The sequence below is a fragment of the Onychostoma macrolepis genome, chromosome 20 (genome assembly GCF_012432095.1).
Source record: "Onychostoma macrolepis isolate SWU-2019 chromosome 20, ASM1243209v1, whole genome shotgun sequence".
Taxonomy (NCBI): domain Eukaryota; kingdom Metazoa; phylum Chordata; class Actinopteri; order Cypriniformes; family Cyprinidae; genus Onychostoma; species Onychostoma macrolepis.
Genome location: NC_081174.1, coordinates 9,999,843 through 10,017,595, shown reverse-complemented (window position 1 = coordinate 10,017,595; position 17,753 = coordinate 9,999,843). Strand labels below are relative to the sequence as shown.

Below are 17,753 nucleotides of genomic sequence, written 5' to 3'. Positions count from 1 at the left end.
CTCAAAACCAAAAAAAACTGACATCCCAACCACAGCTCATTTTTACAGCATATTATTTTATTAGTTTCTGTAACCAAACCAGGAGAATGTAAATAAGACCTTACATATTTTAATACAGCGATTTAACCCCTGTACAAGTAAAACAAAAACAGAAATCAAAAGAAAAGAAACAAATCAATTCCCTCTCCTCCCCTTCCGTTTGTAGTTTCTCATTCCTACTAAACAAGAAATGGGGGGCCGTACTGAAACCCTTGTTCAACTGCAGGCCCCTTCTTTGCAACCCAAGAGGAGTGGTTTGGAGAAAGACCTTATATACTCAGGCCTGTGGTCACCGTACAGAGTAGTCCAAAACGTGGTAATCTCTGTTCAAGACTTATCACTTTTGCCCCAAACCCCCCACTGAGTCTGGCAGCCTCACACTTGACGTTTCTCTTCTAAACTTTCAGCTACGCTCTTTAGCACTGAACCTAAATTGCTTGACCACTCACCCCAACCCAAACCCCGCCCCTCCTCTGCAGTGATTGGTCAGGAGAGTCAGAGCTGTTCAGCAGCATGGTTGGGAGCTGTGTGGAGAGGCTGTAAGGTGAAACACTGGAGTTATAGAACTGGGCGTGTCTACATCTGTCCTCATTCACTGAAAAGGGGAGGGGCTTAAGCTTAGGACACATCAAACATAGGCCTGGTCTGGAGGAACCGTTTACAAAAAAAGAAAATATTCCATCATAATTCTATTATCTGTTGACCAAGCTGAGCCATCTTTGTCAAAATCATATATATTCATCTTAAAAGGATTCAGGTCTCTTGACGCCTAACCTTTGGCTAAAGATTCAAGGGTATTTTGCGCACACACGCAAACACACAATCTTCGATTCTTGAGACCGAGAAGGCAAGAGGGAAGGCTCACAGTGGAGACTGCAACCGATAAATTAATTGGATACATTGGTAATCAACTCCTAATCTGCTGAAATAATGTTCTATGTATTGTTAAGGCCAATACACATGGTTGAAATCAAAGCAAGTGTGAGTGCAGGTAATGTTGAGAGAGGTGAACACACACGATAAAAGGTATGCGAGAGTGTGTGTGTAGACATTTCATTGTATCTTTATCGCTGTAACTGAAACGTTGCGATAGAACATAAGGAGCAAAAATAAAATAATGGGGGAAAACATCTTCAATCAAAAAAAAAAGAAAAAAAAAGACATTTACCTGCCTAAAATGTGTTTCTCTACATGAAGAAATGAGAAAGTAAATCATATTGCTATAAAAATGGCATTCTCAGCAGCAAGTGTAACTCATGTTGATGTCTACCTTCATTGTTCACTGAGGATGAACAGTTCACACAATGGAGGGGTGCTTTCTCTGTAATGCCAACCACAGCGGAGGAGAGAATGGATGGACTGATAAAAGGATGAGGAAAATGGGCACAGTAAGTGTGAGAGAAATGCACAGCACCTCGTAAAATTAACATCCATCACTCAACTTCCCTACACTTCTCTGCCACTTTCAGGTGCTGTAGGACGTGCCAACCCCCCCTCCCTCCCTCCCTCCCCTCCCCGACACTCGACCTCAGTCCATCCTTCCATCCATCTGTCTTTTCTGAAGCAGTAACGACTATTTGCTCTCTTCTGGTTTGATGGCCTGTGGTTTGATCGGACCCGTCCGGATGGGTTTGGTTGTTGCTAGAGGTGCAGGTTTGTCAGAATCTGCGTGGTCGGATGGCGCCACCTGGTGATTTGAAGTGATGTTGTCGGTGGGTTTGCCTGCTCCTTCTATACGGGTTGGCTTGCTTACTGGAGCCTTGAGCTGTTGCTGCTCAGAGAAGAACTTGTGGGTGGACTGTAACACCTCAGCTCTTTGTTTAGCCTGAGAGAGAAAGATGAACATTTAAAGCCAATATAGAAAACAACCTCATATATAACCTCTAAAGTAGAGCTTCTCAAATTTGTGACTCCAAGGCCCCCCACTGCCCACAAAAACATAGGCCCTCTGACTGGATATGGATACTGGACTAATGATAAGTATTAGAATAAATGTATTAGGCCATTTTGATTAGTCAATAGTCACTTTACAGTTAGTGCCATCATAAAACTACACGTTTAGATTTAAAATTCTACACGTCACATATATTGTCCAACAACAAATAATTTAGCTTAACGTACAGTTATTGTACTCCTATTTCAATCAAAATCACCCTATTTACTTTAATGTGACAACACTTACCTTAAGGTCCTGTTCTGCTTTCAGGGCAGCCTGTGTGCCACGTGGTGTCAATGAGGGACCAGAAGGTCCACGTGGAGGATGCTGGGGCCTGGGATGGGGCATCAGACCCCCACTCAAATTAGGGGACATAGGTGGACCCATTGGTGAACGCTGCACCCCTCCAGGAAAGGCGTTTGCATGGGGTGGACGCACCAACGGAGACACCATGTTAGCCTGAGACAACATCTGTTTATGTGCAAGAGACGGGAAATACTGTTAATGCTCAAGAAGTGTGATCAAATTAAGATTTCCAACAACTTGCTTTATGCCTGTAGTAACTGACCTGTGGGTTGAACTGTCCTGGGAAGTGCTGGGCAATGCGCATTCCTGCTGAGGCCGACTGGAACTGTTTGGGATACAGCATGCTGTTCATCTTGCTAGACTGACTACTGGGGCTTGTAGAGCTCGCCCTGAGAACACAAACAAGGAAGCTGTCAGAAAACATACAAAATATGGCTGCAACAGATTAGGGATATGCATCCAGTGTGCATAAAGGCCATGACACACCAAGCCGACGGTCATCTGTTGACCAATGTCAGGGCTGCCATTTCAGCATTTGTCACCTATTTTTATACATGTTTATACCTATATTTCAATTTATTCCTGTGATGGTAAAGCTGAATTTTCAGCTGCCATTACTCCAGTCTTCAGGTGTCATGATCTTTCAAAAAATGAGCTGCTAAACTTTTATCAGGTATTAGAATTCAATTCTTAATGTTCACCAGTTTCTAATAAAAGTTGTCTTTACTGTCACTTTTGATCAAATTTAATGCATCCTTGCTGAAGAAAATAATTTTTTTCCTAACACTACCATTCATAAAGTTTAGGGCAGTCTCCACAAAAATATTCAGCAGCAAATTTTTTTATAAATATTTATAAAAATGTTTCTTGACCACCAAAGCAGCATATTAGAATGATTTCTGAAATATGAGACAAGAAAAAAAAAAAAAAAAAAATCATATTTTCAGACTGACCAGTAGTGCATATTCACAGTCATACCTAGAATACTACCTATGACTACCTATGGAGAGCTATCCCTCTCATGCAAGCACAGAATGTATATGCTAGTTGCCTGCTGACAGCAGTCTTTGCTGTTCTTTCAAGCTCAACATTTTCGGCCCAGATGCAAACACTGCAAGGCTTTTGTCGCCACTACGTCTTTGATGATGGTTTGGTGTGTCTGGGCCTTAATCTGGATGGCTTTGCATGCACACACACCTGTAAGGGCTAGAAGTGGGGGTAGTGCTTCTGGCGCTGACAGGTGGAGTTCCAGGCTTCACATCCATTCCACCACTGAAGAGCTTCAGATCCATCTCACACATCTACAACAGATAAAAAGGCATGCGTGTTTCAATATACCCCATGTATGATCAAATTTAGACTACAAGAATATTTCAGTTTCAGAAAAAGATTATATTAAACTAGAACTGTGTTTAAATCATTCTCCTGAAATGTTAGTTTAATTTGACAAAAAAAAAAAAAAGGACACCTCACATTTAAGCCTAATAAATGTTTACGTAGGTTACACTTTACTTTAAGGTGTCCTTATTACAGTAATCACATATTTAAGTACCGAGTAATATTAACTACATGTAATTACCTTAGGGTTAGGATTACTTGCACATAATTATGCATAATTTATTGTTATTATAATAGTAAGTACATGTAACAAGGACACCTTAAAACAGTGTGTTACCATTATGCAAATATAATTGGAACTAAAACAGCAGATGTGCTGAGTGAAAATACAAATTCACTCTGACAGTAGGTGGCAAAATACAGAGGTTACTCTGAACACAAAGCAGTGCTGTGCTTATAAAGACGAATTTATTATTAGGAGTAAATCTGTAGGTTTACATTCAATAACTTGATTACTACCAGTAAATTAAACAAATTAAATTGAAAAAAAAAAAGTAATGAAAACAATGATTATCAGTGTATGAGCATCTGTGCACAAACCTTATTGGAAGGCTGCATCATACTGTGTGTATTCTGGCCAATAAGGCCACGATAGGGCGGATTGCTGGGGGGCTGGCGGTTGAGGCTGGGGGGCGGGGCTTGGGGAGGGGTTGGAGGTAAGGACTGAGGCAAAGCCAAGAGTGGCTGACCACCACCAGAGCCGAAGTTGGGCAAAGACAACTGTGAACCTGGCACAGGAACCGTCACCTGCTGTAGGGCAGAGCTGGGACTTTGTGCTGAGCTGTAGTAGCTGCTCTGCTGCTGGACTTGTCCGGAGTATAGGTTTGAGTGCTGACTCATTCCCTGACGCTGCAGATAATCACACAGAGAGAGAGAGAGAGAGAAAAAATAAACAAACTTTAGCAGGCTGAATAAGAGGGCCAAGAAATACTAGGCCACCATTTAGAGGAACTGAATTCTGACCTGCAGTAGATGTGTGTCTATAAGCTGTGATCCTCCCATGCCAGAGGGCTGATTCAGCTGGGGTTCAAACAGGATAGGGATGTGTTGGGTGTTTGAAGTCTGCTGGAAGGCCAGGTTGGACTGAGGTTTACCCAATTCTGGGGGCTGCACTCCAGGGTAACTGTGCAGTGGCGTCCCAGACAGCATCATGGGAGACGTCTGGGAGAGGCTGTTCTGCATGAATGCTTGCTGAGACCTGTGAAAGCACGAGAGCGCACAATAAATGCATTGAGATATTATGCATTACACAAAAAATTATTGGATGCTATAGATTTCAGCAAATCGGTTTGCAATACCTGTAGGTTTGTATGGAGGAGCTGAAGAGGTCTTGAGGTTGAGACACCGTAGGTCCAGTGTTGAGGCTCAGCTGAGCCTGGTGCTGGTGCTGGTGCTGGTGCTGGTGCTGGTGCTGCCCTTGCAGAGGAGCGTAAATAGGGATGGGGATCTGCTGCACCGCTGTAGGCTACAGAGAGAGAAATCATAAAAGGGAGTCAACCAACCTCAATCATTTTAGAAAATGAGACCACTAATAACATTATTCATATAACATGACTTGAAAGTCTGATCCTGCTGGGAGAGACAGTTTTATACCTGTGAGAGTCCAGGCTGATAGCCTTGCTGCTGGGCTATAGAGGGAGGAGCCAAGCGAGGGTGGGGCGTACTGAACAAGTGGCTGGTGTCCATGTAGAAGGCCGGAATTTGGGCTGCAGAACCTATACAATTAAAAATAGATGTTGATCACTTAAGACTAACATGGAGATATAGACATAAGAAAGAAATGCAATAAAAATTTGAGTCCTACATGCACACAAAGTCTGGGGTCATTTATATTTTTTTTAAAACAGATTAATACTTTTAGTCAATAAGAATGCAATAAATTGATGAATAAGAGATGTATAATGTTGCAAACAAATTCTATTTCAAATAATTGTTTAACTATTCAATTGCGGGATTACGGGTATTGCGCATAATTCTTACTAATTCCCGCAAATATTTCATTGTGAAAGACTAATCAGTGTCATTTTAAAGCTGAATAGATTATTCAGTTTCTGTTGTATTTCTGTACCTGAATATTACTTTTATACCCACCTGAAAAACAAAGCACATTAATTTCAGTTGTATCTTGTTATTGTATTTATTTGTGCCATTGCTTGTCATTTATTTAAAATAAATTTATTAAAATAAAATCATTAAAATCAATAAGTATTTAAAATCAAAGTTATTTTTAAGTCTCTTCCTCATAATATAAATATAAAAATCAACAACATTATAAATTGTAAAACAAATATACTGCGTGACAAAACATTTTTAGATTAGACGATTGTAGTTAAAAATATCAAAATAAATATTTATAAATATATACTCCCCCCCCCTCAAATAATAATAATTTCTGAAGAACACTGAAAACTGGCGTAATGGCAGCTTAAAGTCAAGCTGACATCACAGGAATAAATTACTTTTGAAAATATATTAAGATATATTAAGAACTGTTTTAAATGCAGCCTTGGTGAAGAAACTAGTTTAAGAAACTTAAAAGAAAAAAATATAAATAATTACTGACCCCAAACATCTGAACCGTAATATTTTGAATTAGATGAGCAGAAACAAAATTCAAAATGTTGTGGACTATAAATAAATTTACCTGCTGCAGACTGGGATACAAACACCTGTGGGGTCTGTTGCTGCTGTTGTGGTAACAGAGAAGGCGCACAGCCCAGCTGGGAGAAGTTAGTGCTGGACATTCCAGAACTCTGCAACTGCTGAGGCTTCACCTTACAGATGTTGGGAGGGTCAGAAGCTGATGTGCTCTTCGTGCTGAGAGAGGACGTTGTGTAGGTTGCAGATCCTGTATAACAGAAGCCCACTATTAAAATTCAGCCCATGTCTGTTTTTTTTTTTTTTTACTATCTGACCCATTCATGGGGTGTGCTGGTCCAGCATGAACTCTTACCGGATAGGGAGGTGCTGGGGGTGACCGAGGCCACAGGTATCTGAGGCACTGAAGCACTGGAGAAGGAATTGAAAGAGGCACTGCCTGCTCCTCCTCCACTGGTGATGGGGGAAGCAGAGGAGGTGACAGGAGAGCTCTTTTCCACAAGACTAGGAGAGTTCTCCCAAGCCTTGCGCGCAGATTCCATCTGCACGAAAACAGTGAGGAGCAGTTTAAAAGACGCTTCTGGTAGCATTTGCATTCACATAGTTGTGTAAAGTACATTTTGACTATTTATGGTGTGAAAAATAAATTTGCACATTAAATTTCTGATTTTCAAATGAATCATTTAGTGATTAGCCTTACTTTAAGTGTGAGGTCAACAGTAGCAGGTGAGACTGTGGCAAGGCTGGAGCTCTGCTGCAGGGCTTCTCTTCGCTGAATAGGCAACGGGTGCGGGAGCGCCACCTGAACCAACAACCAAAAAAGTGATCAGAACACACACAGAAACCCCACACACACCGATTACAGTACTGAAGCACTCACAGGTGTCACAAGGCTCTCCTCCATCTTGGTCCCTGCAGTGGGGACATTGTCTGCTAACGAGGAAGATGGGATCGTGTAGTCAGTCACTGATTCCTGCAAGATAAACAGACACATTGTAAGAAAATAACAAGCAAAAGTTAAGTGTAACAGAGTGCAAGAAGCAAGTGTCCATCTCAGTCCAAATCACTGAAATCAAAGTTCAGTATTATAGTGTAAGAATGCCAACGTGTTCTAGTCTACTACTAATAAAATAATAAAAATAAAAACTTTTTAAAAAGGAGTATCTACCAGAAATATTTACTAGAATTTTAGGAGAAAAATGTAAATGTGCAGTATTTCTGAATTTTTTTTAAAACCATTTTTAAAATTTAAATTTAACCATTAAAACAGAGTATAGAAAAATGAAAATTGAAAAAACTGAATTTGGAAATAAAACTGGATTTCATAGGGCCCTATAATTACAGTTAATTTTTTTGTGGTACATATACATAAAATAGCAATTATGCAATAACAATTAGTTCAAATAAAGTATCAAAAGCAAGAAATCATAGGGTTTTATTGAACAAAACTGTTAAAATACATAATGTATTAAACAATAGAGCTAATTTACATTACATTTACATTTTCCACATTTACATTTATGCATTTAGCAGACGCTTTTATCCAAAGCGACTTACATTGCATTCAAGTTACAGTTTTTACATTTTATCAGCTCTTGCTTTCCCTGGGAATCAAACCCATGATCTTGGCGTTGCTAGCGCCATGCTCTACTATTTGAGCTACAGGAAAGCCATTACGCATTATAACAAAGGCCTGCAGGGGGTGCCAACGGCCTGACGATTGTTTTTACACATTACTGTGCGATCTAATCCTTGTTTAATATTGACCAAGTGCCATTTAATTCAAATGTCCACTTAATCTTTAATATTTGGCCATTTGTTTTAGGACAGAAATGCTATAGCCACTGTAATTAAATGAATGTGGACATCAAAACGTGTAAGTGAGGGTTTGAGCTTTTATTTTGAAACCGCAATGTATTCTCCTGTGTTTACGTAGTTTTAAAAATGATTTACCTTATAAATCTGATGAAATGACGCACGTTGCGTTCCCAGATGAATGTTATAATAAACCCAAACTCATAACAACTAGGGTTGGGTACCGAAACCTGGTACCAATATGGCACCGGTACCTATGTAACCGGTATGTACTAGAACCAAATCAGAACGGAGATTTCGTGCCTCATTTCGTGCCATGCCTGAGCGATCGATAGAAATATTTGTCCTTTGTTTCTCAGAAACGAACGTAAGAAGCATCACCGGCACCTCACGTGAAAAAATTATTTCCCGACTGAGAAAATGCACGTGAACTAAAGTCGGAAAGCTCTAATAATACAAGTCCAACAAATCTTTGTAGTAATGCGAGCGTGTTGTTTTCACATTCCAACTTAAAAGCACAACTCGGGAAATGAGAGCTTCGAGGAGTGCGTGAATGCAGTTGCACACTTGCTCTGACGGCAGCAGGTAGCCCTCCATTAACTAGCCAAGCTAAACATTCTTAAATTAAAATGCCTAAAGCTAAAATTCTCTTGTTTTCACGTTTTTAAACCTGTTGTCCAACAAAAGAGAACACTATAACCTTTTTAGTCCACAATACCCGTTAAATGCTTCCTTTTGTGATCTGATGTAGCTTCTTGTTACAGAATGACGCAGAAAATATGTTCCATAGGCTACTAATACATCGATTGGCAATGGATTATAAATATACTTAATTATTATGAAAATACCAGAGATGGCTTGAATAACACAGATAAACTATACACTGTTGTAGTGTTTATTGTATTTGTTTTATCATTCAAAACGTTTATATCTTGTTTACTCCGTTACATCCATAGCAATGCATTTGTCCATATTGGGGATTTCCTGGAGCATCATGAGTTTGCTACTTCTGTGACTGGATATGTGGATTTTTTGTGTGAGGTTGCCCTCTGGCATCCAGTATGAATGAAAAAGACATCATGTGTTTAGTGCTAATGGCCAATTCAATTATTAATTGGTCATTTTTATTTATTTTTTATTATTTTTAAGTATCGGTTCAGGCACCAGTACAGTTTTAAAAGTATCGATTTGGCACCGGTATCGAAAAAAACCCAAACGATACCCAACCCTAATAACAACATGCAGAGATGGAGTTTGAGACACCACACATGTAAATGATAAGTTCCTGTGGAACTACTATGAACGGAGCTGCTGTGTGACGCATGTACGTAACCTACATGAATGTAAATAGTTAACCCTTCAGGTGCCAGGCATTTTTGGAAAAAAATGCAGGATTTTTACGTCAAGATTTCAAAAGCTTGTGGCATGAAAGGGCTTAAACAGGGAGATCTACTTTATCCTCATCCCAAATGATCAGAAAAGAGGAAACCAACAATAAAACAGGAGAAAGTACAAAATTATTACTACACTATATAGCAGTGGCGTTCCGTCCATATAACCGGCGAATGCGCCGCATACGCAGGCCGTCTGAGAGAATGAGTTCATGGGCTAATTAATATAAATATGATTACAAGTTGATACCTTATCATTTGAGATGTGACTTAAAGCTTAATAAAGCATTGGGAATAAGTACGTAAAATTATTTATGAAAAATAGCAGTAATTTTCTGTAAATCTACGTCAGTGACGGAAGCTTCCGGGTAAGCGGATTCTTGAAATTTTGAAAGTCCACTAAAAACATATCTGGTCATAGACAATATTGAAGACATTATTGTCAACATGACCAAGTAGTAAAAAAAAAAAATATATATAATAATTATTATTTATATGCATATATATATATATATATATATATATATAAAATAAATATATAAATAAATTATAAAATATATATATAAAATTTGAAATAAACATCAGGAAAAAAAATAGGAAACAATACCTTTGTTTTCCGTATACTTGTGTTCCTTACAGTTAAAAGTCCTTCTGTGATTTTATTGTTTTTTGCAACGTTACTTCGCAATATTTTAAAGATATTATTATTTTTTAATAATTTTATTTTTTGGGGGAGATTTTGTATGGTCTATTATAGTCATCCGGGTGGTAGTTTTAACTCCTATTCACTGGGAATAAAAAAAATCATTCAGTTGATGCAGAGACTTATAGACCGGGGGAATCCCCCATCTCCCCACGCTCTGAATATTACGTATCATAATGTAACTACGTGTAAACGTTATTTGGCGGTTTTCTACCATGCTGCATTCGAGTAACTATGGATAAACTTGAAACGATAGAAGAAGGATTGGAGATTAATTTCATTAACAAATAGCCTAAGGTAGGAATGTGCATACTTTTAAATCGACACCTGCCACGGTGTTTTCCTCTTTGAGTGTCCTAAAAGCGATGAGGAGAGGAGAGGAGGGGGATCTTAATCTTAGCACTCAGCATACCCGGTTTAAAAAAAGTCACCGCTCGCCACTGCTATATAGTAGTAAAACGCATGTGAACAGTAGCCTACTTTTTGATCAGTTCATCAGTAATATTCAGGAAATAATAGATACTGAATTGATGTTTGAACTTATTTGCATGTTTGTTTATTTTTTGTCTTATCTCATTCCAAATGATCAGGAAAAGAGGAAATCAACAGTAAAAAGTAGTAAATTATTACTGTGCCATAGTAAAATACATGTGCCTATTTTTTGATCAGGTGACCAGCTATCTACCCAATCAGGTATCTAGGTGACAGTTTATAGTTCTTGAGAGTATGGTACCTCTCATTGCATGGCACAGCGAACAGACCTACCCCACACTGACTGCTGTACTTTGTCTGCCGGCGGCCCTTTGAGCATGCGCAAACAAACGACGCAATCTGGCTGATCATCAGCAACGTGGAGCCTCTCCTATGGACACTATGATCACGTCCACCCCTGCCACCCCCATCCCCGTTGGGCAAAGGGTCGAAATAATCACTTGTTTGTGCTTCGTGAACACTCTCACCTTGCAGGGCAGCACCATTGCACTGCAAAGATTCCCCTTCAGAGTCAGAATTGGCAAATAAAATTTGCAACACGTCCTCACGGTACAACTTTTTATTAGCCATTTGGGGATTTTCTCACATAAATCTCACAATTTACTCGCACGCTATGAACTGAACTGCTTCCGCATCAATGACACAATTGCTCACTTGCTCTGCTATTTCCTCAAACACTTTGAATAGGAACATGACGCAATTTTGGTCTAGAATCAAAGTACTACATGTCTGCCATCTAGTGGTAGGGAATACAAATGAGATATCACACCACATTAGGAACTACAGTCTATTTCATGAAGTATGATGTCACAATTTTGTGACACTGGCGCTTACAGGATTAAAGGAGGCCTTGGAAAACAGTCTAATAATGTGTTTTATGGATTCTCGTCTGTGAAATGTGCCACTTCCGGTATTTTGCCGGTTAGTCGATGCGAGCAACATGAAGTTGAGGTTTTTTAGTAAGCTTTTAATGTTTTTAAAAAGTATCTTGTGCTCAATAAGGCTGCATTTATTTGATCACAATCAGAGTAAAAACAGTTATATTGTGAAATAAGGTAATAAACAGTTTAATAAATGTAATTTAAATTAAGACAACACTGTCAAGCTGTGTTGGTTTGTATATGGTGTTTTTTTAATTATCTCTGTGCAGCACTTTGGTCCATTCTTATTAAATTAATTTTGTTAAATAAATATTAAATAAATGTTGAGTTGAGAATAAGAAAGATCAAAAGTAAATCTAGAAATTTATTTTAAAATTATACACTGACAAAAGCTTTTAACAATAGTGTGTTAATGACAATTGAAGGATATTAAATTGCACCTTAGAACTGCTGGAGTATTCTGCTGATGGAGCAGTGATCATGCCCTCAATGTCTCCACCCAGCTCAGGAACTTTGTCTTTAGTAGGTGAGCTGGAGTCTCTGTCTCGGCTGCCTCTAGTTCCATTTTTATCCAGGACCTCTCCATCGGACTGACGCACATCTTTGGCAGCCTTACGGTTCTTGAGCGAACGCTCTTTACCGATGGGACCAGGTTTATATTCCTTGTGCTCTGGAGGGGGGATGTCAGGTAACTGTGAAGGAAAATTAGAGTTTTAAACAATGTACATTATACACATATATAGAGATGTCTGTAAAGTCTGCGACAACTAGTAAAAATGCTTCCATTTTGTGTATCAGCATATCAATTTTAAAATTAACATTTTAGAATTTCTCTTTTGCTTCATTAACAACAGCAAATTTAACAGCCCAATTCTCATCAAAACAGTAGTAAAATCAAGTCCTTTGGCACATCTTGCTAAATATGCTGTATCATTTGGAAATATGCTATATTATGTGATGCAAATGCTACTGCATGTTGGTCTTTTGAGATAAAAGCAGGGACTACCTTCTGAGGTTTGACAGGTCCAGCCCGAGGCTGTTTTTGTCTTTGCTCTTTGGGTTCGGGTAGTTTATTATCAGAGGTTTTCTCTAGCAGGGCGGGCACTCCGTCACTGTCAGTGCTGCCTGCTGAAGAAGGGGCACCAAACTGGATGCTGTCCATGCCCAGCTCAACCCCACCTTCTGTTCCCGCTTTCACACCCTAAAACACACACCCACAAAAACATCAGCACTTAAAAGTTCAGAATATTCAAAATGGTGTTGGTTAGAAAACAGCCTTGTTTTAATTCTAAATTAAAATTCAAAAGTCCTCTCACCTCAGGTGTAACGGTCCCAGTAAATGAAGTGAGGGGTTTGTTCCAGGCACTGACAGAGGGAGGCTGGGGAGGGCTGATAGGTCCAACTATAATAGCAAGACAAATAGGAGAACAATCTGATGCAGAACTACCACTATGTTGTTAAAATAATCAAAGAACAAATATTTGTCAAGAAAAATCTCACTGGCCTTTTCTTTATTAATGTTTACAAGTTTCATGCAAGTAAATATATTGAGGAACTTACGTTTTTTGACATCAGAGAGAACAGCGGAGCCAGCCACCTTGTTCTCCCACAGTTCTGTACCCAGGGTGTTGTGTGACTGACTCTTGGCAGGGAAGTCTACAGGTGCAGCGGCCAGAGGTGCCACAGCGCCCTCAAGAGGCTGGGGTGAGCTAGTGCTCTGGTTGGAGGCAGGCAGGTTGTGCTGCGACACAGAGATAGCTGGCTGTAGTTGAGGCTGCTGAGGGACAGACTGGGTCTGTGGAGCTGGAGCTGATGGTTGCTGCTGTCCTGCTGCCAATCCTTGCTGCTGTTGCTGCTTTTTGGCAAACCGCGGAGGGAGTTTAGAACCACCACCTCCCCTGCCCTTCTCTCCAGATCCCTTTTTACTCCAATTCTGTACAGCATAAGGACAGACGCAGAAGACATCAGATGAGATATTGGTTTGTATACCAACTGCCATGATGCAATGTGTGCAATACATTGGACTAAAGCCATTCCCTCCTTTCCTCACCTGTGTAGTCTGCTCTTCTTTCTTCCTTCTTTCCTCATCCTGCAAACGTTTCTGCTGTTTCCGTGAAACAACCTCTGTGAACCCGTCATCGTTCATGTTAGACTGAGGGTCCTCCAGTGTTGTGACCTCTGGGTGGTCATCAATGATCACTACACCTGGAAAAGGTTAGGAAAAACCAAGTGTCAAACTATTTTATTTAGCTTACCAATAGTAAGACTTTGTTATTAAATAATAGTAGTAGTATAATAATAATAATAATATTGAAGCAGCAATTACAAGTAATTTATAGCTAGCCAAAATGTTACTAAATATTATTTAATTAAAAAGTTACTAAAAAAAAAAGTTTGACTTAAAAATTGTCAACAAGGTGTACCAAAAATTTCAATATAGACAAAAGTCTTGAACACTAACTGGCATAATTGTTGAGGTCGAACTGAGACAAAGCATTTTCTTTCTCTTTGGGTTTTTTGACAGCTTGCTTTGCTTCCTCTTTCCGGCGACTGGGTGCTGGTTCTTTCCCAGCTTTCTGACCTGTACTGGCCTGAGCGGTCTCTGCATTTTGAGCAGCAGCACTGCAGGAAACAGAGAAAATATTAGCCCAGTAATAAATTAGAATCTGAGGGTTGTTGGAGGAAAAAAACAGCAAGATAAATGTCAGAGTGAGAGACAGTCTAAAAATACATGTCTATTTGGAGGGCTGTCAAGACAAACTCACAGGCAATTATCACCTACACAGCTGAATCAAAACAAAGCTCTATAAAAAAAATAAAAAAATAATAAAAAAGCCCCACAGAACTCAATGTCCTAAGGCTCCATTATAAATAAATGGCTGAATAATAGAAGTGATCGTCATGAAGTGAAGTTTAGAAAAGCATAAGAGCACTGCTTTTTACAGTGTTGTTTTTACAGAAAACATGAGTTGTCAGTTCCTAAAACAACTGCAGACAGCTATGAGGCTGTTATGTTCTTTGCATGTTGCTATGCATTTGTTAGGGTGTTTTGGTTTCTCTGTTGGACCCTCAGTCTGGTCTCTAGCTATGGCTTGGGTTGCCCTCAAATGGAAGTGTTTAGTTTAAAATTGAAGAATTCTTGCCAGATTTTACAAGGCATAAATTACTCATTTACTTAATCTTAAATTGGCGTTGCACAAGTTTTGTACTGAAATTTAATTCTTTGAAGAACAATGTGTCCAAATCACACTCCTGGAGGGCCTACTTGCCCCAGTATACCTATCTGGACGTTTTAAGTAATTTTGAAGATCTTGATTAGCTGGTTTAGGAGTTTAATTAAGACTCTACACTAAAGTCTACAGGACATTGGCTCTCCAGGACTGGGCACTCTTGTGGTATAAGCAAAGTGATGCCCGCCTTATACCGCCTTAAGCCTAAAACTTTTTTGCGTTCCTGAAGACCTTGATTAGCTGGATCAGGTGTTTAATTAGGGTTGGAGCTATACTCTGCAGGACAGTGGTCCTCCAGGAGCTGAATTTAACAGCCTTGCTTTAAACCATAACAGATGCTTTTCACCTATAAACACCTACATTAAAACTCAGACTCTTTGCTTCCTGGGACTACACAGTTCTAGACTCACCCCCTCCGTCCCGATTTGGCTCCAGATCCTCCCCTTCTCTCGCTCTTGCCTCCAGGGTACCCTCGACCTGTTTTAGGCCCACTATTTCCTCTTCGGTTCTGTCGATCCACAGGCCGCTGGCTAGAGAAGCTCCTCTTGGCTGCCGAGGCTATCTCTCGTTTTGGGATTGCCACACTTTCTATGGGTGATTTGTTCTGTCCCCCAGAGATCTGTGTGGGCACAGAGGAGGAAGTAGTAGCGATGGCGTTCACGGCTGCTTCAAGCTGCTTCTTGTCCTCTCGCTCTCTCCTTTCGTTGAAGTCGCTACTCTCAGAGGCTGTCTCCCACTCCTCATTGGCCTGGTCAGAAGAGTTCTGATTGGACAAGTCAGGTGATTTGCTGCCAGCAGCAACTACAGTGGTGGCTCCCATTTCAGGAACAACAGTCTCTGTGACAGGAAGTTCAGGGGGAGTGACATCAGGAGTGAGAGAAGGTGCTGTACTGGTATCAGCCACTCCCTCTGGCAAAGTGACCAGCGTTCCAGGAGCTTTAGACAACGTTGGGGAGACCGATGTAGCTACTGGCACACCAGGAGTAGCTTCCCCAGCAAATACTGCTGCCTCACGTTCTTTAAGCCTACGAAATCGTGGGGGCTTGTCCTGTCTGGGAGGACGGGCTGCCCTTGGTCTCCGGGGCCTCTCCCGTATGCTTTGTCCACCCTCTCCGATTTTCTTGTTGTCGTATTTGGTGTGCCGTCTTTCAGAGAGGGTGCTATCAGTGCGCGAGGTCTCTGCTTCCTCTGGCCGAAAGGTCTCCATGGGCTTTGAGGGCCACTGTGAGGACTCTTTACCAGGGGCCCGACGGAAAGGAGCAGATCTGTGGCCGCCTCGTTCCCTGCCACCACCTCGCCTGCTGTGCAAGCCTCCCTTGCCTCGGCGTGTGGCCTCACCCTTTAAAAGAAAACCCGGTTTAGGTCGCCCATCCTCATCTCGAGGCCCAGGTTTTTCAGAAAGATTTCCGGTTGAAAATCCAGAAACAGATTTAGAGGCGCGAGATTCTGGCAGCTCGCGACGGAGCGGTCTGCTCGGTTTGGAGCTGGGCTCGCGATCTGATGCTCCGGTGTCACTGGCAGATTCTCGGCCTTCACTTTCAGAGTCTGTGTCTGAGCCTCGTCTGCGTCTGCGCTTAGGCAAGACTTCAAAATCTGAGCTCTCGCTACGGGTTTCACTCTCCTCTCTGCAGCGGAAACTAGCTGTCCCTGTGGCATTTAATGGCAAGTCCGAGCGTGACCGTGGCTCTCTGTAAGGGTAGTCACCTCGACTTCGACCACGGCTACCTCTGCCCCTCCCACCATAGCTGCCTCTGTAACTCCGGCCACGGGAATAGTACTCTCCCCGACCACGGCCTTTAAAATCAGAAGGCCAGTCTTTCTCTCGTTCTACATCTCTGTCCCTCTCTCTGTCTCGTTCTCGTTCTCTGTCTCTGTCTCTGTCTCTGTCTCTGTCTCGCTCCCTCTCGTCTCTGCGGTAAGCTCTGGGAGGGAGGTTGGAGTCTTTGCGAGATGGAAGTTTGGGTTCAGGACGTTTGTCATTAGATGGAGGCTTGTCTGGTTTATCCTCAGCAGTTGTGGTTGTAGGACATACAGTTGCCTGCAGATCTCTGGACTTCGTTCCACCAGTTGATATTCCCACTTCAAGTTCTACCACTACTTTCTTCCCCTCACCAGAGGGCTTCGGTCCATCAGATGCTTCAACAGCAGCTGAAGCAGCACCTTTGGGAGCAGCTCCCTCTTTTTTGGATCGATCCCCTCGTTCGTGCTGCTCTTCTTTCTCTCTTCTTTGTTCCCTCTCTTCCTTCATGTCTCGCAGCACAGGTTTCTTAATAGGTCCAGATCTCCTCACTGGCCGCTCGCCTCCGGGACCCTCTCTCCTTCCAGATCCAGGTCCACGGGATCCCCAGCGCATCTCTGACTTCTGCTTGCTGGGTGCAGGTAAAGTAAGCTTGTCAGTTTTATGCATACCATCATTAGCCACAGGAGGCGTGGAACGGCTGTTGATTACAGACCCTTGTCCAAATGGCTCCTTTCTGGACTTGTCCTCTGGTCTTTCCACAGTATCAGGGAAGTCCAGGGTTTTCTGTGCTATGGTAAGTCCTTCAAATCTGGGCTCTTCCAGTTTCAGAGAGTGACTGGAGCCTTGAGAGATACTCCGTTTCAATACAGCCTGTCCAATGGCTTCAACCTCATCTGCACCAGAGAGGTTAGCCTCCTCAGGTTCAAAAGAAGGGATGACTGGTGCTCTGTCAGTCTGTAGGAGACCTGGAACCTCTTCCGAAACATGACTAAAAGCAGACAAGGTTTCAGAAGAATCCCTGAAGAAGTCGCTCTTGCCCCTGGGCTCTAGTGGGCTATGGTCCTGAGGGTAGACACCTGATAGACCTCTATCCAGCTCCAGACCAGCATCCAATCTATTTTAAGAGGAAAAGGTAAAAGAAAAGGTCTTAATACTTGATCAAGTTATTTCTAACAGTGGGGAAATAACTTTATTTTTGTTCTAAATCCTCTCAAACAAAGCAG

At 41.3% G+C, this 17,753-nt stretch overlaps 1 protein-coding gene across 1 annotated transcript in view; it reads right to left on the bottom strand.

Annotated features, from left to right (window-relative positions):
- Nucleotides 1-36: 36 nt before the first annotated feature.
- Nucleotides 37-17,753, bottom strand: part of prrc2c (proline-rich coiled-coil 2C) — a 38,467-nt gene continuing 20,750 nt past the window's right edge. The window contains exons 15-33 of the mRNA XM_058755033.1: nt 15,200-17,644; nt 14,021-14,181; nt 13,610-13,764; nt 13,120-13,492; nt 12,876-12,961; nt 12,566-12,760; nt 12,000-12,251; nt 7,158-7,250; nt 6,978-7,079; nt 6,633-6,819; nt 6,324-6,527; nt 5,273-5,394; nt 4,978-5,144; nt 4,643-4,877; nt 4,220-4,528; nt 3,479-3,582; nt 2,544-2,670; nt 2,222-2,446; nt 37-1,864 (exon numbers count right to left, since the gene is read on the bottom strand). Of these exons, the coding sequence (XP_058611016.1) occupies nt 1,613-1,864; nt 2,222-2,446; nt 2,544-2,670; nt 3,479-3,582; nt 4,220-4,528; nt 4,643-4,877; nt 4,978-5,144; nt 5,273-5,394; nt 6,324-6,527; nt 6,633-6,819; nt 6,978-7,079; nt 7,158-7,250; nt 12,000-12,251; nt 12,566-12,760; nt 12,876-12,961; nt 13,120-13,492; nt 13,610-13,764; nt 14,021-14,181; nt 15,200-17,644 (5,794 nt within the window). The 3' untranslated portion in view covers nt 37-1,612. The remainder of the gene's footprint in view (nt 1,865-2,221; nt 2,447-2,543; nt 2,671-3,478; nt 3,583-4,219; nt 4,529-4,642; nt 4,878-4,977; nt 5,145-5,272; nt 5,395-6,323; nt 6,528-6,632; nt 6,820-6,977; nt 7,080-7,157; nt 7,251-11,999; nt 12,252-12,565; nt 12,761-12,875; nt 12,962-13,119; nt 13,493-13,609; nt 13,765-14,020; nt 14,182-15,199; nt 17,645-17,753) is intronic.